Source organism: Sciurus vulgaris (assembly GCF_902686455.1).
Source record: "Sciurus vulgaris genome assembly, chromosome: 1".
NCBI lineage: Eukaryota > Metazoa > Chordata > Mammalia > Rodentia > Sciuridae > Sciurus > Sciurus vulgaris.
Window position 1 is genome coordinate 98,913,762 of NC_136461.1, and position 21,907 is coordinate 98,935,668.

The 21,907-nt window shown below is 52.1% G+C and overlaps 2 protein-coding genes across 8 annotated transcripts in view; one reads left to right on the plus strand and one right to left on the minus strand.

Moving 5' to 3' along the window:
* Positions 1–21,907, minus strand: part of LOC306641036 (uncharacterized protein) — a 92,267-nt gene that overhangs the window by 24,528 nt on the left and 45,832 nt on the right. For 2 of the 5 annotated variants that reach the window (XR_013757991.1, XR_013757993.1), the window contains exon 1: positions 2,921–5,610. Coding sequence is in view for 1 of the 5 variants with exons in the window: in XM_079105861.1 (XP_078961987.1) it covers positions 8,940–9,037 (98 nt within the window). In the remaining 4 variants the exon portion in view is untranslated. Of the gene's footprint in view, positions 1–2,920; positions 5,611–7,090; positions 8,156–8,939; positions 12,059–21,907 lie in introns of those variants that run through there. The other 3 variants (XR_013757992.1, XR_013757994.1, XM_079105861.1) reach the window with 3 other exon arrangements.
* On the plus strand, positions 2,380–20,941 carry CSF1 (colony stimulating factor 1). Of its 3 annotated transcripts, none has more exons than XM_079105838.1 (9): positions 2,380–2,565; positions 5,692–5,814; positions 7,020–7,082; positions 8,603–8,773; positions 12,067–12,214; positions 14,195–14,325; positions 14,872–14,924; positions 15,241–15,299; positions 18,860–20,941. In XM_079105838.1, exons 1-8 carry the CDS (start codon positions 2,527–2,529, stop codon positions 15,284–15,286), a joined length of 774 nt encoding a protein of 257 aa, XP_078961964.1. In that variant the 5' UTR covers positions 2,380–2,526; the 3' UTR covers positions 15,287–15,299; positions 18,860–20,941. The 3 variants fall into 3 exon arrangements, with proteins under 3 accessions (XP_078961964.1, XP_078961963.1, XP_078961965.1); XM_079105837.1 differs by having other exon boundaries at positions 2,382–2,565; positions 13,829–14,325; XM_079105839.1 differs by having other exon boundaries at positions 2,385–2,565; positions 13,310–14,325.

The window sequence follows — 21,907 nt, forward strand, 5'->3', positions numbered from 1 at the left end:
GACATTTGTCCAAAGTCAAACAACAAATGAGTGGCAGAGCTGAGAGTAAACTCTGGCATTGGGACTCCCAAGTCCATCACACGACTGTTCTCATTGCTGGAAACCCACATATTAATAATACCAGCCCTGTGCTAAATACTACACAGAGTTCATCTTATTCAATTTCTGCAACATCTTGGTGACAAAGAGAAATCAACATCTCCACTTTATAGACACTGAAGCTGACAGAGGTTTGTCCAAAGTGACACAGCAAATGACTGGGCAGAACTGTCCAGGTCAAATAACTGCTAAGCCATGGGGTCAGATTCAAACCTGGGTATGTGAAGGACTTCAGAAGAAGGGGAATGAGGACCCCATGCCTAGCATTGTGGAGAATGGCTGGTCTCTCTTCCAGAGGCAGAGCTGGGTTTCAACTTCAGCCTCAGTGAGCCTGGGGCAAGGCTGGGTTGGTGAAGGAGGAAGCAAGCAAAATTTGCCTCACTTCAGTCTGCGAGCTTATCTTTCTCACACAACTTCCGCCAATCTCTTATCAGTCTTAAGGACTGTGGTGTCAACATGTTATCTTAAGTATTATTGTACAGGACTACTTGAAAGAATATTTCCCAGGAGGGAAGTAAACCCTCACCCTCCTTCCTCTGACTGGGCTTCTGCCTCTGTCTTCCTCTCTGAAGACTCTGAGCACCCAGTCACTGCCACACGTGCCTCAGCTTCTGACACCTCACGAGCCTGTGAATGCAGCATCCATTTGGCAAGGTCATTGTTTACTCAGGGTCCAGCACAGTGCCTGGCCCATAGTAAGTACTTAGTGCACATTTGTCAAATAAATGAATTAGCCTCTTATTCAATTCAACCAACTTTAACTGAGTACCTATTATGTGCTAGCGCTGTTGATTCAGAGGTAAGCGAACATGGGTGCCACCCAAACGAAATTTCAGTCCAGGTAAGAGCAGATTATAACCATCAGTACCACCTTAACACTTTTTTAAATAATGTAGGAAATGTATAATGGATAATAAGCAACTTATAGGGACCACCACGAAGAATGAGTCAAGTCCAGTGGGAACACAGGAAAAAGGAACTATTGATCTGCCTGGGGAGTGACAGAAGGCTTTGCTGGAGTAGGATGAGATATGATTTGTCTTAAAGGATGAGTTTGCCTTAAGGGCAGCCAGGAAAGAAAACTTTGGAGAAGAGAGACCAATCTGAGCAAAGGATGCTGGTGCAAACTTATAGCTTGGGGTTGGAGCAAGGGATGTGTAGGGCAACTGACAAGGATGCTTCTTCAAAACAAGGCCAGGCATCATGTTTCCCAAAGGATAGGGGTGGGCAGCCTCATAGAGGGATTGAAACATATTGTATCACAATGAATTGAAGAAAGAAAAAGTTCCTGATGTTGTCATTATAATTAATAGGCTTGGCTCATCCTAATAGATTCATTTAGATTCATTCTTATGTAAAGACAGAATGAGGTTTATCATCTCAGTAGATGCATTTCCACAAGGATCAAGGGCAAGTTAGGGAGGGTCCAGGTGCAGAGTCTTTCCCATTTGACCTGGGTTTGGCAGCCAGGAGGGAGCACCAGTCTCAATCAGCATTGACAGCATCCGTGTCAAGTGCCTCAAGTGTCTCCTGGCACAGAGGGCAGAACCTCCCAGTTAGCTGTCACAGGATACAGCCCTCCTCTGCTGGCCAGGTAGCTGGCCTCCAGGGCCTCCAGGCCTATACCCTGCCCAAGGAATGGAGGGAAGGGGAGAAGCTCAGCGGATTTATTGGGGGCTTCATAGTGAAGAGAGGTGTTCAGGCTCCTTGAGGGGCTTGCTGCAAGGGAGAGGTCCCAGTCTTCGACGGGTTTGTCCTCCCTTTCCAGTGCCTGTCCTGCTCTCGGCCCATTTCCTGTTAAGATTTGGGGATTTTCAGGCCTAGAGGGAAAGTCCCTTGGGACCAGTATTAGAAAGAGGGTAATTGCCCCGATCGGAGGCCTGGAGAGCAAGGAAGGAAAGGCTGTGACTGGAGAGGGCTCGGGGAAGGGCGGGGTGGGCAGGGCAGTGGAACCCGCGTTACTTTCCGAAGGCTACAGAGTGGAGCACAGAAAACAGCGCGACTGGGAAGACCAGCCAGCCAGCGGGGACAACCAGCCTGCGGGTTGGGGGAGGGGAAGCGGTTCAGTGGGCCTGCGGGGAGAGAGTGTGTGTGTGTGTGTGTGTGTGTGTCAGTGCGTGTGTGTGTGTGTGTGTGTGTGTGTGTGTGTGCGCGCGCGCGCGCGCGCGTCTGGCGCCTGGCCAGGGTGATTTCCCATAAACCACATGCCCCACGAGCCCGCCTGCTTAAAAGGCTGTGCCGAGGGCTGGCCAGCGAAGCTCGACCGGCGGAAAGTGAAAGTTTGCCTGGGTCTTCTCGGCGCCGCAGCCACGCTCTCTGCACCCCGGGACTGCGGCGCGGCCTTCGGCCGGGGAGCGGACTTTGCATCAGCGAGCTAGCGACCGACTGAGAGCGGCCGACGCGCCCGGCCGGGACCCAGCTGCCCGTATGACCGCGCCGGGCGCCGCCGGGCGCTGCCCTCCCACGGTAAGAGGCTGCCGGCGCGGGACCGGGTCGGGCTTGGGCGAGTCTCGGCCGCAGACGACTCGGCGCGGCCCCATGGAGCCCACGGCTGGGTCGCGCAGGCTGCCCAGGCTCCCCCGCCGCGGCCGCGGGCTCCGGTTTCCTAGCCGCCTTTGCGCACCGACTGCCCAGGGGTTCCTTGCGCTTTCGGGCTGAGGCTGATGGCAGTCCCCCTGCAGCTTCTGGAGCTGCAGTGCTTTCCTGGGAAAGGGAAGGGTGCACATCCCATTGCTCGGAGGGCAACACTGAGCCACTCACGGGCAGGGGATAGGGGTTTGCAGCCGAGGATGGAGGCCTGGTGTCAGCCAGGACGCCCTACCTCACTCCAAGCAGAGTGGCCGTGCACTGAGTGACGTGGTCCCCAGTGGGCATCTTCCCTCAGCATTACACGTGCTTCCAGGCCCTTCTGGAGGAGTGGGCACTTCTGGGTAGGGAAAGTTGAGGGATCATCCAACTTTAGAATGCCAGCGCCTGTGCTGAGCAACCTGCTGGCAGAGGGAAGGAGATGGGCAAGTTACTACTTGTTCCACCCCACAGAGAAGCTGTTGGCGGCTTGGGTGACTGTTTTGGGTAACCCCAGAGCTACTTGGGGTTAGCCTGAATCTCTTTTTCTTGTTGAATCAGGCTCAAGGAGTTGGGGAGATCCTGGGATTTCTGTTAGTTTGAGGAAGGAGGAAGGAGCGTCTGAAGCTGCAGAGCTGGGAATGGGCTGCTTAGGACTGCACAGGGGACATCCTGCTCCAACAGTGGCAGTAGCTGCTGCAACTCCTAGAAAGTGCAGGGTTGCATTGTAAATGAACACTAAGTGGTCACATAATGGGTTTGCTTCTGAGCAGTTCTGAAAGAGAATGAGAGGAGAAACCTGGGGGGAAAGGAGCAGAAACATACTTGAGGGATAGAGGAGAAGGTTGTAGGTGGGGTAAGAGAAGACTGAACACACAGTGGAGGGAGCCCCAACTGAGAGGTGGAAGATGGGCTGGAGAGGGAAAAGGAGGGAAGCTTAGGCTATAGGCAGTAAGGCAAAGAGAAGGGACTGGAGATAAGAGCAGGAGGAAAGAGGAGGCAAATGCAGGAAGAAAGAAAAGGGACCAGGTTTAGACAGGGTCAGTTGATGACCCAGTCATGCCAGGTCTCTCCAGAGACTGCAAGGAAAAGATGGAACAGGATGGTGGTAGTTGATGAGCATGTGTTCTGAGATGTCCTGCATCTCTCTAAGCCTGCAGCAAAGATTCCTTCTGAGGGCTGTTCCCACAGGCAAAGGCTGAGATGGTGGGTGGGAAGAAGGAAACCGGGAAGAGCCTGCCCAGCTAGATGTAAGCTAGATCATTAACCCCTGGGTGCCTGTCCTGATCCTTTAGGGGTAACCTTCTTCAGCCATCTTCAAAGCCGCACTCTCCCCACACTGATGCCTGAAATACTGCCCAAAGCCAGACAGCCCAGGGGGGTTAAACATTGCCTTCAACTTTCTGTCCTTACACATCAATATCTTGAAGTGCCTGGGGTGAGGTTGTCTTTCTGAACATCCATCCCTTCCTCAGAGTCCCTTTCCCACATACCAGTTACACCAGGGGCTCAGAGTCTCAGCGGTAGCCAGCATGGGGCAGAGTCAGCCTCTGCATGGCCCAATTTCCTCTAACAGGTCCTGTGCCTGAAGTTCCTGAGGGCCTGGGCAACAGTTCTCATTCAGGGCTACCTCCCCAGCTGCCAGACAGAGCCTGAATCCCCCACAGACTATGGCTGTCCTACTTCCTCTCAGGACCCTCGCAGGCCCCGTGTTGAATGGCACTGAGCCACCCTGTGTCTCTTCTCTCCAGGCCTTCCTCCCTCTCCTGTCATCAACTTCTCCCTACCTTTTAAGGCCTCACTAAGTTCCCTTCTCCCCCCAGCCTCCCAGGTAGCACAGCCAGAGCTGCCTCTCCCCCCTGGTAAGAACTGGCAAGGCTTTGGGTTTTTAAATGTAAATTGCCATGTTGTTATGGGCTGTTTCATAGACTCCTGTGTTTTTCCAATGTGCTACTTATTTGCAGTATTTGTCTCATCATCTGGATTACTGGGGCAAAGCCCAGACCCCAGGAAAGTGCCAGTCCTTACCCCACCCTGCCAGCATTTCCCTGAATCTGGGGACATCAGCTGCCAGGAAGCTCAGGAGTTCTTAGGAGGCAATCTCAAACTGGGGAAAGAAAACAAAAGAGTCCCTCTATCTTTAGCTGGAGAAAGGGAACCTGGGACTAGGGATAGAGATGAGAGGATCTTGGGGAGGAAGATGGAGGGAGAAGAAGAAAGGGCAAAGACAGAATGTCAAGAACTAGTCCCATCACCCTGGTGTGGAGCAGCTGTGGAGCCAGGTGGGTGCTGAAAGAGAGGAGAAGGCTTCTCTGCCATGATAAGAACTGGCTGGCTGGATGAAGAACGTGGTGGGAGTCTGATAGGCAGGTGCCAGCCAGGGATGGTGCAGAGCTGGCACTACCACCTCTGATTAATCAGTTGGGCTCCTTTTGAAATATACACCCTGGGTTCCAGGAGGTCTCTGGTGTAGGATGAGTTGCCAACGAAATTGTGTTTGGTCCCCTGGCCTTTTCTTGTGGCAAAGTCAGAGCTGCATGAAACCAGGTGGGAGGAAGGCATAGACCCTAGGGGAAATGTCTTTAACTTGTCATCTAGAAGTTGGTGCATGAACATGAACTTGAGGGCAGCTCAGTTTGCTTAGCTCAGTGTTGATGTTGCAGGGATAGAATGATGGGTAGAAGCAAATCATGCCCTTGAGGAGTTTCCTGTGCTATCAGAATTTAGATGGCTGGGAACACCACCTTCATCATCATTAGAAGCGTGATGTGTAGTCAGGGTTGGCCTGGGTTAAATCTAGGAAGATTTCTTGGAGAGGATGACATCTAGGTTGTTATCAGAGAGAGCAAGGTTGTGCCATGGCTGATAAGAACTCCTGGGAAATCTGACTTGGGGAATGCTGCAACCTGGGGAGTGAAGAAGAGCCTACAGCATTGTGGGTATGAGACCTTTTCAGTCTCCAGCAGGGCATGGGGGTAGCTGGGGGAAGGTGAGAGCTGGGGAGAAATGACACCCTCTCTGTCACAGACATGGCTGGGCCCCCGACTGCTGCTGGTCTGTCTCCTAGTGAGCAGGAGTATTGCCAAGGAGGTTTCAGAACACTGTAGCCACATGATTGGGAACGGACACCTACAGTTCCTGCAGCAGCTGGTGAGTATGTGGCCATGCTTTCTCCCCACTGGGGAAACTGAGGCAGGAGCCAGGGAGCTGGGTCAAGGAGATGAACTGCAGAGAATAGGGGGCTATCTAGGCCATGGCTCCTCTGCTGCTCCTCCCATTGACTTTCCCCAGGTCAGAACCTCAGAAGTCCTGACCCTGAAGCCCTCTTTGACCCCTTTGCAAGCAGTGAATTGGATGAGTTTCCAGCTGGTTGCCTGAGTTAGTGATGGCCAGGAATGTCCACTGTGGATTCTAAAAGGGCTCCTAAATTCTAAAGGCCTGTTTTTCCTCAAGGATCGCCTCCTCAGGGAAGATAGCCCAGTCTTCTTGCTGAGTCCAGATGCTGCTTCCAGCTCTTGGACTCTCCATATGCTACCAGCCCGACACCACGCCCAAATTTGAAGGGGAGGTTCCTGTCTTACTCCCAGCCCTCCACCCTCACTTCCCTGGCTCTTGTCTTTGACACTGGAATGGCCTGCTCATTTGTGTCATGAAGGAGTCCATGTCTCATTCTAATCTGAGCAACAATTCCAAACATGGTCCAGCCAGGCAAAGTCAGGTTGTTGTCATAGCTCCTGTCCTGCTCAAAAGGAATTTTACTATCCCTCTGGTTAGCCAGGCAGGGTGGGGCACCACTGGCTAAGACCAGCTCCCTATCCCTGAACTTGAAGCCTGTGGGCTGGACCTCTTCCCTCTTTTGCCCCTACACCACTCTTCCTGCATGAAATTCAAGCAATCCAAGGTAGACCAAGGGCTATAGCATTTTATGAAGCTTGGAGCACAGAACCCTGTTCTGAGGATAATGGGGGCTTTAAGGTCATCTAGCACCAGCCCCCACAAATCCTGAATCCCCAGAACTTGACCAGCCTCTGCTTAAATTTATTCCAGACAGGGTGCTACTACCTCCAGGGAAGATTGTATCCTATATTATCCTGAAGATTGATTTCCCTTATAACAAACTGGCATCTGTGATTTTGTAGAGTAGGAGGTAGGAGGAGACTGTTTGCTCTTCTATAACCCTCCTCTGGGCATTTGGAAGGCATAGGTCTTCCCCTAGGCTTGACTGTCTCTTTCCAGGTATAGCTGGGGGGGAGGTAGATGACCTCTACTCTACCCAGAAACTCAGGTCCTTCCTCTGAGGTCAGCTCAGTTGAGCTATAGATATTCTGCAACCACTGGCTCGTTTTCTCTTACAGATTGACAGTCAAATGGAGACCTCATGCCACATTACCTTTGAGTTTGTAGACCAGGAACAATTGGTGAGTGGTGACTATCTGCAAGGCCCGGTGTGCTCGCCTGTGTGTTCCTTCCAGGGTTGGGTACATGTGGGCACATGAAGGCATCAGAAGTCCTAGAGCTGGACCCATGTGAGGATTCCTGGGTGCTGAATTCTAAGGTGCCAGGATCAGGGGTGGGCAAGCTCCAGGGTTCAGGTTACCTACTTTTCCCCTTTTCCCTTCTGTCTGACACATAAAAGGGTTTATTATGTGCCAGGCACTTTTCCAAGTTAGTCCTAAGACTAACACTGTGTAGTTCACAGATGTTGCTTATCATCCACAGAGAGGTTACAGGAGCATGACCAGTTGTGGTAGAGGCATGAGTTGAAGGCCTGTAATCTCTAGAGCCTAAGGTAAACCAATGTACTACTTCTAAATCTCATATCTTGGAAAATGATGTCACCGGCATTCACCACACAACCAGTAACCAGGAAGGCAGGCCAGCCGGTCTTCCTACCCACACCCAACATGACGCCAAGTGCTGCTGGTTGAACCTCCTAGCAGCTCCAGTTTCTGTCCCCAGCCCCATCAATCACTTTCAGGACAATTTCAGGAGCCTTCTAACTGGCCTCCCTTAAGTCCAGTGCACGCATCATCCCACTAGGGGGAGCTTTTTGAAACCCAAACCTGCTGCCTTCACTTCCCCATCAGAGTCCCCATCTCTCCAAGTGAAAGGTCAGGCCATCTACCCTGGTATCTCCAGCACACAGCCCCATTGCTGACCCCCTTCCTTGTTCCTTCCTATCTTCAAATCTCTACACAAGCTCTTCCTGATATCTGTCACATCTCTAAAGGTGCCACCCTATACCGGCTATACCACACACAGAACAGCCAGGCTGCCCAGAGGTTACTTCCATCTCTTAAGTTCCTTCACTCCAGACCCATGTGCACTTTATTAATACTGGAGACCACTTCATGGTCTAAAAAATGACCTCAGTGTTTCATTCATTCACTCCCTCACTCAAGCCATAAAACACATTTACCAGGAGCCTAGTGAACCAGGTGCTCAGGATACGGAGCCAAAGGAGAATTTCTATCTTCAAGGCAACCACCATCTAAGGGAGACTAAACACAGGTTATTCTTTGGACCATGAGGCAGTCTTCAGTTACCCCTATGTCCTGGAGGATTTGAAGAGACCACAAGGCAAAAGACTTTTGTGAATGCAAGCTGAGAGAGAGAGAATAGGGTCCCTGAAGCCCTCCCTCTGAATATCTCTCCTGATTAAGACCTTCTATTCCAGAAATCCAAAGATCTCACTCATCAGAATCCATGTTTCCTTTACTTTAACCCAGTCCCCAGTAGTGCTGAATTCCAAAGAGAGAAAAAGAAAGACAACCTGAGGGCAGCATTCTCCTTATCACTGGAGTGGTTTGTCCCTCCCCAGGGGTAGGGGAGAACAAGCTACAGCCCTCCATCTACCTGGCGTGGCAGCATCCAATACAAAGCTGAGGTTCCTGGGTCTCATCAGCCAGGACATAAGCTTCTGGTTCCTGCTTTTCAGAAAGATCCTGTGTGCTATCTTAAGAAGGCATTTCTCCTGGTACAAGACATAATGGAGGACACCATGCGCTTCAAAGACCACACCCCCAATGCCAATGCCATATTACGGCTCCAGGAACTCTCTTTGAGGCTCAAGAGCTGCTTCACCAAGGATTATGAGGACAATGACAAGGTAGGAGGGTCCTGGAGCCCGGAGCATTGAGTAGGAGTGGAGGGCAGCTGTGGAGGTACCTCCCAAGCCCACATGTGCCAAGTGCATCCGTCCATCTCGACTCATGCCATTGTCCACTCACTCTCCTGCTCATTACTCATTCCACAAACCTCTACTAAGGACTTACCAGGCAGGAGGTGCAGTGCTGGACCTTGATGGTGTACTTGGAGCAAGAAACAAATGGCTCTCACCCTCATGCAGCTTATGGTCAAGTGTAGTGGGCAGCTGTTCAAACAATGACACAAGTGAATATGATTACAAACCAGCTGGACTGTTTTTTCATTTGACAAATAGTGATCGAATGCCCATTGTGTACCAGGTGCTGTTCTTGATGCCAGGAAATAGCCGTGATCAGAATAGGCTAAAATCCCCACAATCATGGAGATGATATGGGGCGGGGGGCAGATAAGGATGATGAGACAGTCAACAAAATACACAAGTCCAATATGTGGTACAGAGGATGGCAATAAAGGCACTGGAGAAGGTTAGGCCAGCAAGAGAAGACCTGAGGAGGTGAGAGAGCGTGGGTCTGAGTAAGAACCACAGGCCTCAGAGAGCAGTAGGGAGCTCTACCGTAAATGGGAGTGCCAAAGGAGAGACAAAAAAGACTCCTGAGTAAGAAAATACTAATGAGAGTTCCAGAGATAAAGTAAGAGTTAGAAAGCAATAAGACCAGAAGAACATTCCAGAGTCGGGAATGCCGAGCACAACCCTAAAGTGAACAGGAAATCTGCATTCAAGAACTCAAAGGGCAATCAGCACGACCTACATGGGAGATAAAATGTACAGAGGAGAAAAGGCAGGAATCAGACCATCTGGGGTGTCAAAAATGTGGGATTTTATCTGAAGTGCACAGGGAGCCATTGTGATAGGCGAGTGACTTAATCTCATGTTGAGACCATTCTGGTTGCTGTGTGGAAAGCAGGTATAGGGAGCACAAATGGAAGCCAGGAGGCCAGCAGGAGACTGAAGTCCAGCCCAGAAGTTATGGCAGGTTGGCTCAGGGTGGTGCAGGGAAGATGAAGGCAAGTGAACATGTCCCAGTGGGCATGGGGCAGACGGGATTTGGCTCATGCAGGGGATGTGAGGAGCTCTGGGAAGGGAAGAGTCAGGAGAGCTTCATCTTGGACACCTGGCTATTTCAATAATGCTAAAATAGGGACATCAGTGAGTAGGAGCAAGTTTTGAGGAAAAAGCTAAATTCAGTTTGGGGCATTTCAGATCAGAGATGCTTATGAAATGGCTGAGTGGAGGTGCTGAGCTGGCAATTCAAGGCTTAGGTTCTGAGCATGACTAGGGATACACAGATTTAAGAGGTTTGGCCTGGAGGTCACCTGTGAAAGCATGGGACTGCATAGCATTGCCCACTGTAAGAAGAGGAACAGGCCCAGAAGCTCCAGCACTTAAAAGTCAAGCAGAGGAGAAGGTGCCTGGAAAAAGAGTTGTAGCTGGAGGGAGTGTGTGGTTGAGGGAGGAAAAATTCTTTAATAAGAGGCATTGAATCTGTGGTGTTTCAGCATCAAGGTTCTTGAGAGTCACTTGGGGAGCTTGTTTCAAATGCAGATTCTCAGTTACCTCCCCACTTCTCAGAGTCTGCTTCACTGTGTCCAAGTATGAGTCTGGGAATATGCATTCCCCACCCACCACTGAGACAGAAGGTTCTCTGGCCCATGTGGGTAGACACCCATCTACCAGATAGGACAGCCAGTGTGTACTGAGGGTGGGTCCCAGGAGGGAGAGAGCCATAGGAGCCGGAGGAGCAGCCTCCAGAAAGAGTGTGCTAGAGGGATTTGGAGCTGGGGTGGCAGGACACACTCTGCTCAGACAGGTTGGGTATCAGGTCTTCTGGCTGCAGATTCTTGCTTTATGAAATCTGAGGTGAGCTGTGTGGAGACAGATTTGTGAAGAGAGAGGAAACGAGAGTCAGCTTCTTTGCCTTCCTTTCAGCGGCCTGGGGACAGGCTGGTGGGTTTCTATTCTGATTTCACAGACAGGAAAGGAGCCCAAAATGGATAGTTGGTTTGGCTGCTGTCACCTATCTAGTATGTGATGGAGCTGAGCCCAAGTCTTCTCATTCATACTTTATCTGGAAACATTTACGGCAGGCCTACTGTGCACAGACCAGGGGGATTCCAAGACATCCTCGAAGACTTTATAGAATACATGGTATTTGGGAGTCAAGTAGGTCACTGGTGAAAGCCAGGGGCTTGCGTGGCATGGCTTGGTGTAAAAAAAGCTGTGGGTCCAGTACTGAACCCTGAGGAATTCCAGCTTTTAGAAGTCAGGAATCTGATCAGGAGAGTGAAGGAGCAGCAGGAGGGCTGGGAGCAAGCCCAGGAGGGTGAAGCTTCTAGAGCTCCAGTGGGATGGGAGCTTGGGCCCATGGGCAGAAGAGAAGAGAACGGCTCAGCAGACAGGCCTGGGGAACCCTCTGTCCTCTCCCCAACAACACCCCAACACAAGCAGAGGACCCCCAACTCCCAAGGCTACCCCATTGCGTTCTCTACAACATAACGAGATGATTTTTCTGAAACCCAAGTCTTATACCACCACCCACCTCCCCGACAACTCTCGCAGATCTTTTGCTCTATGAATAATATTAAAAAAGTTCTTAACATAGTCTAAAATGCCCTACAGGCCCTCACTGAACTCTCTCCAGTGTGTCTCTTGCCACTTTCCTCCTAGATGACAGTATTATAGCTACTCCAACCTTCTTTCAGGTTTTTGGCATTCCATGCTTTTTTCTGCTTCAGGAACTTTGCACAGACTGTTTTTTTTTTTTTTTTTCTGCCCGGGTTGCTCTCCTCAACCCCGTCTCCTTTCCTGGTTAGCTCTTTCTCATCTTTTAGTTGGTTCCCTGGGGAAGTTCTTCTTGAACCTTCATTTTGTTGCCTCTTATTACATCTTCAGATTGCTCAGAACTTCCTCCTAGGTCTTACTACACTTTTAGCAACTTGTGCAGTGCCAGCGCCCCCACTGGACCCAGTATCCAGCTCAGTCACCTCCCTCTTTCTCATTATGTGATGCCCAGGTAATTACCATATACCTGGCACATAAGTATATATTGGATGGACCTGTGAATGAATGACATATTTCATAATGTCAGGACTGATTCTGCTGCAAACCAGAGTAGAGCCACAGGAGAAAACGAAAGGGAAAACGAAGACCGATGTGAGAAAGGCCAAGGGAATTTAACAAACAAGAAAGTGACAGGAGACCAGTAGTCTCAAAAGGGGGCCCTGCTCTCCTTCCAGGCCTGTGTCCGAACTTTCTATGAGACTCCCCTCCAGTTGCTGGAGAAGATCAAGAATGTCTTTAATGAAACAAAGAATCTCCTTGAAGAGGACTGGAATGTTTTCAGCAAGAACTGCAACAATAGCTATGCTAAATGCTCCAGCCAAGGTAAGCACCAGATGGAACAGCAAGAGTGAGGGTGTGTAGAAGGTGGGAAGTGGGGCTGGAAGGAGTCTGGCTGCTCTCTGTGTTTCTGTGTGTGTAGATGTGCTTTTTCATGTACATATGTGGCTTCATGTAACCTTGGGGTCCGGGGCACATGTCTTTTCTGACATGTGTGTGCATGCACACCATGTATATCTGCATGTGAAGGTGTTGTGAAGGCCTGTGCTGGTGAGGTCAGGGAGTAGCAAAGGGGACCCCTCAGGAAAGCCCTATTGGCATGGAGGCTTTTCCCTTAGGCTCTGCAGACTGGCTGAACATATGGGGGTTCTATGGAGAGAGCAGACACCCCATCTGGGAGTCAGGGCCCCTGCTCCAGGAGCCCTGCTGCAAGTCACCAGGATACCCTGGCTCCAGAAGTCCCCAGGATTCCTTGGGTGTCCCCTCAAGGGACAAGACTGGATTCGAAGTCTGAACATCATTCCAACTCTCCCACTGTTGGCTCAGCTGTACAACTGTGTACCCTGCGTGTCCTCATCTCTGCGTCCTATACCACGTGTGCCCTCCTACACTCAACCTTGCTCCCCAAGGCAGGGGCTGAGGCCTCACAACCTGCCAATGGCCAAGTCCAGTCTCGTTGCTTCAATCCCAAGGCTTCAAGCTGATCACATTCCAGCCCCAGTCTGTTCCTGCCTGTGGCCATGGCTATGTGGCTCTTAGCTATGCATGAAATTAGTGTCTTGGGGGCTTCAAAGTGTCTTTTGTTAGTCTGGGAGGCCACTGCTCCATTTCCTGGCCTGGCTGCTGCTCAACCCTGGCTTGGCCTATGGTCTTCCTCACTCTGACCCTCAGTCTGGGCCTCTATTCTCTGCTCTTTGCTCTGCCTATGACACCCTGCACATTTTGTCTTCCCTGTCTGAGCCCTGTGTCATGAGCATTTGCTCCAGTCCTGTCCTCTCCTCAGCCCCAGGGCTGAGTTAGGAGATGAGGGACACCCCAGACCCATATCCCCTCTTGACCCCTCTGAGGGAGCTATGCCAGAGGCTGGTGACTCTATCTCCTCTCTGTCTGTCTCTCTCCCCTTTTCTGTGGTTCTTTCAGATGTGGTGACCAAGCCTGATTGCAACTGCCTGTACCCCAAAGCCACCCCTAGCAGTGACCTGGCCTCTGTCTCCCCTCAGCAGCCCCTCGCCCCCTCCAATGCCCAAATGGCTGGCTTGACCTGGGCTGATTCTGAGGGGACAGAGGGCAGCTCCCTCTTGCCCAGTGAGCAGCCCCTTCGCACAGTGGACCCAGGCAGTGCCAAGCAGCGACCACCCAGGAGCACCTGCGAGAGCCTCAAGTCACCAGAGACCCCAGGCCTTGAGGACAGGCCCACGGGGGGTTCACCACAGCCTCGCCCCTCTGCTGGGGCCCCCATCCCTGGGGTGGAGGACATTCTGGATTCTGCACTGGTCACTAACTGGGCCCCAGAAGAGGCCTCTGGAGAGGCTAGTGAGAGTCCAGGAGACCAAAGGGCAGAGCTTTCCCCCTCCAGGCCAGGAGGGGGCAGTGTCCAGGCAGAGACAGTCAGATCCAGAGACCTCCTCTCAGCATCTTCTTCACTCCCTATGTCAACAGAGGACCAACAACCAGGGGATGTAACTGGCACTCCCTTGCTCAAGGTGGATTCCACTGGCCAAGCCCAGAATCACATCCTTGAGAAGACAGACGGCTCATCCACGCTGCCCAGAGACCCCCCGGAGCCAAGCTCTCCCCGGATCTCCTCACTGCGTCCCCAAGGCTTCAGCAACCCCGCCACTCTCTCTGCTAAGACACGGCTTCCCAGAAGCCACTCCTGGGACATTGCACTGCCCCTTGGGGAGCTGGAGGGCAAGAGGAGCACCAGGGATCGGAGAAGCCCCACAGAGCTGAAAGGAGGACGAGCAAATGAGGGGGCAGCCGGGCCCCTGGCCCGTTTTAACTCCATTCCTTTGACTGACACAGGCCATGAGAGTCAGCACGTGGGATCCTCTGATGCCCAGCTCCCTGGGTTTGTCTTCCACCTGTTGGTGCCCAGTATCATCCTGGTCTTGCTGGCTGTTGGCGGCCTCCTGTTCTACAGGTGGAGGCGGAGGGTAAGGAGGCCCTGGTGAGGAGAGAGGGCACCTCACAGGGGCAGGGCAGAGGCTGGCTGTGGGTGCAGGTTGGAGGGCACTCTGAGTTCTGCCTCGGTGCTTCAGATACTGAGAGATAGGACCTGACTGAGCACAGAGGATGGGAGTGGAATCAGAGGGTTGATTCAGGAAGGTTCCAACCATGAAGTCAGTGGGAAGGGACCAGAGCAGAAGGGAATGGGAGAAAATGTTCTTGGGCTGACAGCAGGATGACGACCAGGCAGGAGGGGGGGATAAGGAGCTCCGTACTGTACATGGGCTCTGCAGAGCCTGGGGTGTGAGGATGATAGTGGGCAGGCTGCATAGAAGAGGAAGAAGAGGGGGGCCTGAGCAGTGAATAGGCCTCAGGAATCTCCCCTGACCCTCTGGATGATCCCCATTTTAGAGCTTCTGGGAGGACTCTTACAACTCTCTCATTAATGTCTAAGGCACCCCCTCTAGAGCTGGGGACACCATCCCCTCACCCTTTCCCAGCTCCTCAGTGAGCCTGCTCTTTTCTGTCTCCAGAGCCATCGAGAGACTCAGACATTGGATTCTCCCACGAGGCAGCCAGAGGGCAGGTGAGCGGTTGGGGTGGGGCTCTGGAGGGCACTGGAGGTCCTGGATTTGATTTGTTTCCTCTCTAGATTGGAGGGGGTGGTCCTTTTCCCACTTGTTCTAAGGAAATGGAACTGCAGCACAGGATGGCAGAGGAAGTGTCTCTTCTTTCCTAGATATCTGGGCCTTTTCCTGATTTCTTCCCATAGACAGGCAGTTCTGGGTCTTCTAAATCTTTGAGGGTTGGAGCACATATGTGGGATTGGGGGTGAATCAGGGGGTCCCCTCACTCCTCTTCTCCTGTTCAAGTCTTATTCTAGTCCCCTGTTCTTCCTGCAGCCCCCTGACCCAGGACGAGGACACACAGGTGGAACTGCCAGTGTAGAGGGAATTCCAAGGTAAGATTCTGAGTTTTATGTCTTTCCACCCTTAAAAGGAAGCACACCCTTCTTCAGTCACCCTCACCTGCTGACACCATGACTCCCCTGAGGCCCACATACTTGTTTCCCTGTCCTCTGTTCTATTCCCTTTTCCATCCATTCATCACCAGGTGGAGCCAACCCTCTCCCTCCCCAGCCCCAGGTCTCTCCTTGCTTCTCCATCTCCTCTGCTCCATCTGAGGGTGGATACTGCTACCTCTGCATTAGGCTTTCAAATCATCTTCGCTCCCAAAGCAACCCAAGTCCTTGTCCTCTAATGTGGCTTTTATAAGGTCTTTACCCTCCCGGGGAATTTTCAGTAGCTCTGCATGGTCAACCACCTCAAACCCAACCTTCTCAGCTTGGCTTCCAAACCCTTCCAGCAGCCACCCTCTGCACCTCTTGCCAGACCACTCTCCAGCTAGCGCTCCTCCCCAGACAAGGCCATTCCTACCTCCTTGCTTTTAGAATCATAGTACCAGAGAGCCTTAGTCTTGGGAGGGCTCTCAGAGATTATTTGGCCCAGTGTCCCACTCCCAAAGAGGACACCCTTCTCTGCATCCCCAGCAGGTAGTCAGTCAGCCAACTTTCCCTCACACACTCCCAGTTCTAGACAAGCTCCATGCCTAGTCCATGCTGTCTTCAAAGAGCACCGGGAGAAGCCTTCCTTATGTGGGGCAAAATTGCCTTCCCTGCCCACTCCTCACTGTTCTCCTCCTCTTTTCATAGAACCCTCAGATATTTAAAGTCAGCTATCTATGTCCCCTTTAAAAATTCTCTATACTAAGTGTGGCCAAGTCCCTCAAACATTCCTTATATGATATGGTTTTCAGACCCCTCACCATCCTGGACACTCGTTTGTCAATGTCCCTCTGAAAATGTCGCGCCCAGCCCTGGACACAGTACTCCAGATGTTGTCTGACCAGCTCAGAGTACAGTGGGACTGTTACCTTCCTTGATCTGGACAGTATTCTTCTATTTGTGCAGATTAAGATTGCATTAGTTTTAAACAACCGCATCATACTGTTGTTATATGTTGAGCTTGTGGTATTAAAAACCCCTAGTTCCATTTCCCATGAACCTGTGTCCAACAGACCTGTTACATCCCATCCTTGGACAGTTTAACTTTTTAAATCAAAGCACAAGCGTTTATTCTCCCCCTTGGTAAAACCACCTTGTTGCTTTCTCTCCATCTCCCAAGTCTACTGAAAGTGTTTTAATTCCTGATTCTGTCATCTGCATAGCCCTCTCAGTTGTGTCCCCAGCACATTGATGAGTGTCTTCTGTTTCCCTTGCCCATGTTGCTGGTAAAGATGTGACCTGAATTATTTCCCCCTGAAATTGCACCCATAATCAATAGGCCCATCAGAAACTCTTCCCAGGTGTCTCTACGCCCCTCTGGTTGCTCTTTTAATTCACACCCCTTCTGCTCTTTTGTATCTGGTTAATACTATATCAATTTGCACATATTTGGATGTTGTTTTATACATTTTTAAATCTTACTTTATATGTATTTGTATGTTCTGCCCTGCTCAGAAGATTGTAAGCCCCTTGAGGGCAGGAACTGTCTTCCACTTTTTTTTTTTTTTTTTTTGCATTTCTCTTTCCATTCCAGGTTCTAGAACAAAGAGGGCCCCATCATACTTGCCAAAAATTCAATAAATGTTGACTGGCCAGCTTCAGGACTGACTCACCAACTGACCCTGGCCAGCTGTCTAACTGACCCACCTCTGACTGACCAATTAACCAGTTAACTAATTGACTCTGACAAACCAGCTAATTGGGTAACTCTGACTAACCAACCTACTACTGGTGACTGCCTAACTGGCTGTTTATTGATTGTGGAGCTCACTGGTTGCTGACTGATTTGCTAACTGACTGGTTGGCTGGCTGACTAGCTGGGTGACCCACTCAAATTTCCCATCACACCCCTTACCAGACCCAAGGGAATGCTTTAGGGCTTTCTCACATATAGGATAACAGGTCTGGGCCCCTCCTTCAGAAATCAGAGATCTGGAAAATGCCCCAAACCAGGGAAACTCATTTGGAAAGAGGCAGGCAGTGAAAGCATATCTGGAATCCCCGAGTGCCTCTTGCTAGCAGCATGGGCTGGGATGGGTAAATGGGTCTGGGCTGTGAGTAGGACCCAGGCCCCCTCAGGACTGGTAAGCAGAGAATGGAGTCCTGGAGATTCGTGGCTCAGTGTTGTATGGGTCACCTGTTCCCCAGGGTCTTGGCCCTCTGCCCTGACTCTGTTCACTCCTGTTCTCCTTTCCCTGCCTGCCTACTCTCAGGCCTGTCCGGGCTTTCCTCTTCCTCCCCTCAAGATTTCACTCAGAGAGGGAACCGAGGACAGGGACCACACTGAGACCCATGTGGTCCAGTGGGTCCAGCCCTAAGGTGATCTCCATGCCAGGTACCAGTAGCCTCTGGGAAACCGAGTACCAGTGCCCAGACCGGCTGCTGCTCTCATGAGGGCAGTGGAAGTGGGAAACAGAGGCACCTATGAGGGGCACAAAGATATATATACCAACATCTTAGCCCAGGGAACTAGGAGATGGAGCCCTGGGATGGAGCATGCCCTTTGACATTTTCCCTCCTAGACCCTACAGGGCCTGTGGCCTGGCTGTACCAGTATGGCTCATGTCCAATATAGTTCCCCCTTCTCTCTCCTCTAGAGCATGGGAATGGGCTGGGAGCCAGAGGCTGTGGGTCCCATCTTCCCTCCTTACCCATCACAGGCTTGGCCAGTAGGGCCATGGACATTAGGGAGGGAGGCGCCACCCAGGGTCCAAAGTCAAACTGTTGGATGGAGTCCAGGGGATTTCTGCTCTGGGAACAAAGCGTTCTGAGGATGCTGGGCAAGGGGACAAGGATGGGGGTGGAGTGGGGACAGGGCCCTGGCTCCCATGGATGATGCAGGAGGCAAGTCTCTTGGCCATGGGGGAGGAGGCTGGATTGCTCAGGAATTCACATGCATAAGGACAGGGTGGGAGTTTACTCCTCCTGGCACTGCCTCTAGACTTCTCTCCTGCCCAAGTCCTTCCTCTTCAGTTACCTTTGTACGAATACCATCTGTGAGGACCCTCTCAGATGAATGTTGTGGAAGTAGAAGAAGAGTTCTTTGCTAGAGTTAGTGGGCAACCACGGTTCATTGAACCGAGGCCACTGAGGCAGTCTTGCCTGAGGAGGAGTCTAAGGACACTCAAGAGCCCCCTCCCTGACACTGTAGGGCCCCTCTGCTTGAGCAATGACCCCTCCCCCATCCTTGCCCAGACCCCAACCAGGCTCTGTACCTCCCTGTGGTCCCTGGTTGCCCAGGATGAGGTAGGAGGTGAGGCCTGTCTGGCCAGAGGCCTGGGCTGCTGCCAGAGAAAACCGCCTTGTCCCTCTGCGGTGTCTGGGATGGCTGGGAGGGTGAGGGAAGGGATGGGAGGAAGTCCTGTCCACAGGAATGCCACACCTCCCCCAGCCACATCCTCAGCGACCCTCCCCACACTCGCACCCAGCTGACCAGCCTTCCCTTCTCTTCCCCACAGCTGGGCGCACATGACTATCTCTCCATGGGAGGAGGCATCGTGGAGCGTCCACCATCACCCTCCCCAGCCATCCCCCTGGGAATGTGGCCTGCCTACCACCAGATCTCCTGCCTGCCAGGATTGGACCAGAGCAGCCAGGCTGGGGTCCCTCTGCCTTGACCCTCAGACCCTCAACTGACTGAAAGAGGGGCTAGAGGACGCCCCACACTGCCGCTATTTATTGTGGGCCCTGGAGGCTCCATGTGCTTGAGGAAGGCTGGCAAGCCCATCTCAGGACCCTTTCCCCCAGGGGCTACACCCTCCTCTTACTCCCCTCCCAGCCAGCACCTGGGCCAGGAACCCAGTCACCTGTGGCATATGGGAGAACAGGGTTGCCACTGAGGGGTGGAAGAGCCCTGTGCCCAGAGGACCCATCTGGTGCCAAGGGAACCCAACATCTACAGGTGTGGACCTGTCTCCAGAGAGAGAAGCCTGAGATTTGCAGGGCGGGACAGCATGGCCTGATTTCCCGTAAAGGTGTGCAGCCCAGAACACGGGAAGAGGAGGCCTCTGGCTGTTTGCACTGACAGCTGGAAGGGGTCTACACCCTCTACTTGCCTGATTGCCCTCTGCTGGTTGCCAGGTGGTGAGGGGAGGCCAGCCCTGCCCTCAGGACCTACCTGACCTGGCTCATGATGCCAAGAGGGGGACTAGGCTCTGGCCTGTGCTCCTCCTTCCCTCCAGCTCCTGCCAGAGCTCTGGGAGGCCAGACAGAGGGACCCCTCATGAAGGAAGCCATTGCACTGTGAATACGGAACCTGCCTGCTGAACTGCCTACCCTGTCCATCCTCACGAGTGAGCATTCATCCGTCCGGACCTCTTCCCCTCCAGCCTCTCCCCAGCTTCCAGTACTGAGCTGGTCTCACCTGTCGACTGAGGGAGTCCCTAAGCCCTGACCCTCTCCTGACCCGGCCTTCGACTCCCCAGGGTGGAGCGGGGTGGGAGAACTGCCTGGGCCGCCAGCCAGAGCCGGTCTTTGGGCTGTGTTGTTCGCCCAGGTTTCTGCATCTTGCACTTTGACATTCCCAAGGGGGAAGTGACTAGTAGGAGGAAGAAAGGAAGGGGAGGCAGAGACAGAGAGGCCACAGAGAGAGCTCTGACTGAAAATGGGTCTTGGAAACATGGGTAAACCCCTGAGGTTGGGGGAGCTGTCCATACCCCAACCCCTCAGCCCAGTCTTTTCCCCCTGCTGCCAGCAGGTACCTGTGGCTGGGCTGCACTCCAGACCCACCTGCGTGGCTCCTAGCTCCCATTCTCCTCTGGCCCTTCTTTCTCCTGACCCCAGTGATACCCTCCAGCTCTCACCCCACCATCTCTAGCCAGGCAAGCCAGGGCTGGAGAGGGACTAGGAGGCCCAAGTATCTGCTTCCACCCGGAGGACCTCCACTTCCTGGGCCAGCCCCTGGCCATGGCTCTGAGACCTGGGCAAGGGTGACAGGGCTATCAATTGTCCCTTGATCCCTTTATGCTGCTGTGTCCCTCTTTTCCTAACTCTCCAGGCCCTCCCCTGGTCTGGCTGCTGGGCCCATGACCTTCCCTTCCTGCCAGAGAGAATGAGGGTCTGCAGCCCCTGCTACCCCTGTCCTGATGCCAACAGCTGAAGGAAGGGCAGCAGAGAACTTTCTCGTGGGGCTCATCCTTCTAGTCACAGACTCCATAGTCCATGCTAGAAAACACGTTTAAAAATAGAAAGAGAAATACAGAAAAAAAGGCATCCCTCCCCCACCACCTTAGACATACAGTGTTTTTAAGGTCAAAAAAACAAACCCAACCCATTGCAGAAGCTCTTTGTGGGCACTTGGTGACACCAGTCTGGGAGGAACCCCAGAGCCACCTCTGGGTGTCTGCTCCCCCAGCTACCTGCACAGGAACCCCTACTGTCCTCTGAGAAAGCCCAGAGGGGACATTGGCTCACGAACTGTGAGATTGCGTTTTTATACTTGGAAGTGGTGAATTATTTTATATAAGGTCATTTAAATATCTATTTAAAAAAATAGGAAGCTGCTTATATATTTAATAATAAAAGAAGTGCACAAGCTGCCATGTGTGAGTCATGGGAAAAGTTTTTGGGGTGTGGGTGGCAAAAGTAGGGGTGGGCGGGCAGCAGCTACTGGGTAAGCCCCGGCTCAGAAAGCTTTTTCTGAGGTACATGCGGAAGGAGGGCTGTCTCCAAGTTTGTGTTGTTACTGAAACCTCCTGTACTATTGCTGTCCCAAACACATTCATGTGCATATCTGTTTAATAGGAAAATGGGCAGAAAGCAGCCAAACCTCAGGCCTGGCCACAGCCCGTGCTCCAGCCCAGCCTGGGAAAATGGCTGGTGGGGCTCTATCCAAGGGTCCCAAGGCCCTGCAGGAGGGTCCTTGACCATTGAACCCTGCTGTCCAGGAGAGAAGGAACTGGCCAGGTCCTACCAGGGTGCTGAGGTGAATGAATGCTATCTCTGGACTGGGAAGTGGGTGAGACTAGCAGAAGAAGCTTGCCCTCTGTATCTATGTGAAGACCTTCCTACGGGCCTGATCTTCATACAGGAAGTTCAGGGGAGACCAAGGATGAGGCCTTCCAAGAAGAAAGGTGTACTAGGAGGGCCAAGCAACTAAAGGCCCAGCATGGCCCAAACACGTATTCCAGGCAAGGCTGAGACAAGAGAGGCCTTCCCGTCTCTGAGAGTGTGGCAGACAAAGTTTGGGGTCCTGGGTTCTCAACCCTGCTTGGCTCACCGGGAATGCCTCTGGGTTGTTTCCAAAAATCCTGATACCCAAGCCTCACCATAGATTAATAAAATCAGGATCTCAAGGGTGAGCCTCAGGTACCAGGCATCAAAAATTTTTAAAAATATCTTAAGTGATTCAAAGGTGATCCAGGGTGAGATGCATTCAAAACTACACTGTCAGACATGGTGGCTATTTAAGCTTAAATTTATTAAAAAGAAATGAGTAAGCATTCACTTCCTCAGTTGTACTAGCCACATTTCAAGGGCTTGACAGTCACATGTGATTACCATGTTGG

Bases quoted from the DNA above. Each gene is read 5' to 3' on its own strand.
- CSF1 (XM_079105839.1), top strand. From the start codon at position 2,527: ATGACCGCGCCGGGCGCCGCCGGGCGCTGCCCTCCCACG. The intron at 5,815-7,019 runs GTGAGTATGTGG...TTTCTCTTACAG, and splicing joins TACAGTTCCTGCAGCAGCTG to ATTGACAGTCAAATGGAGAC. The intron at 14,326-14,871 runs GTAAGGAGGCCC...TTCTGTCTCCAG, and splicing joins TCTACAGGTGGAGGCGGAGG to AGCCATCGAGAGACTCAGAC.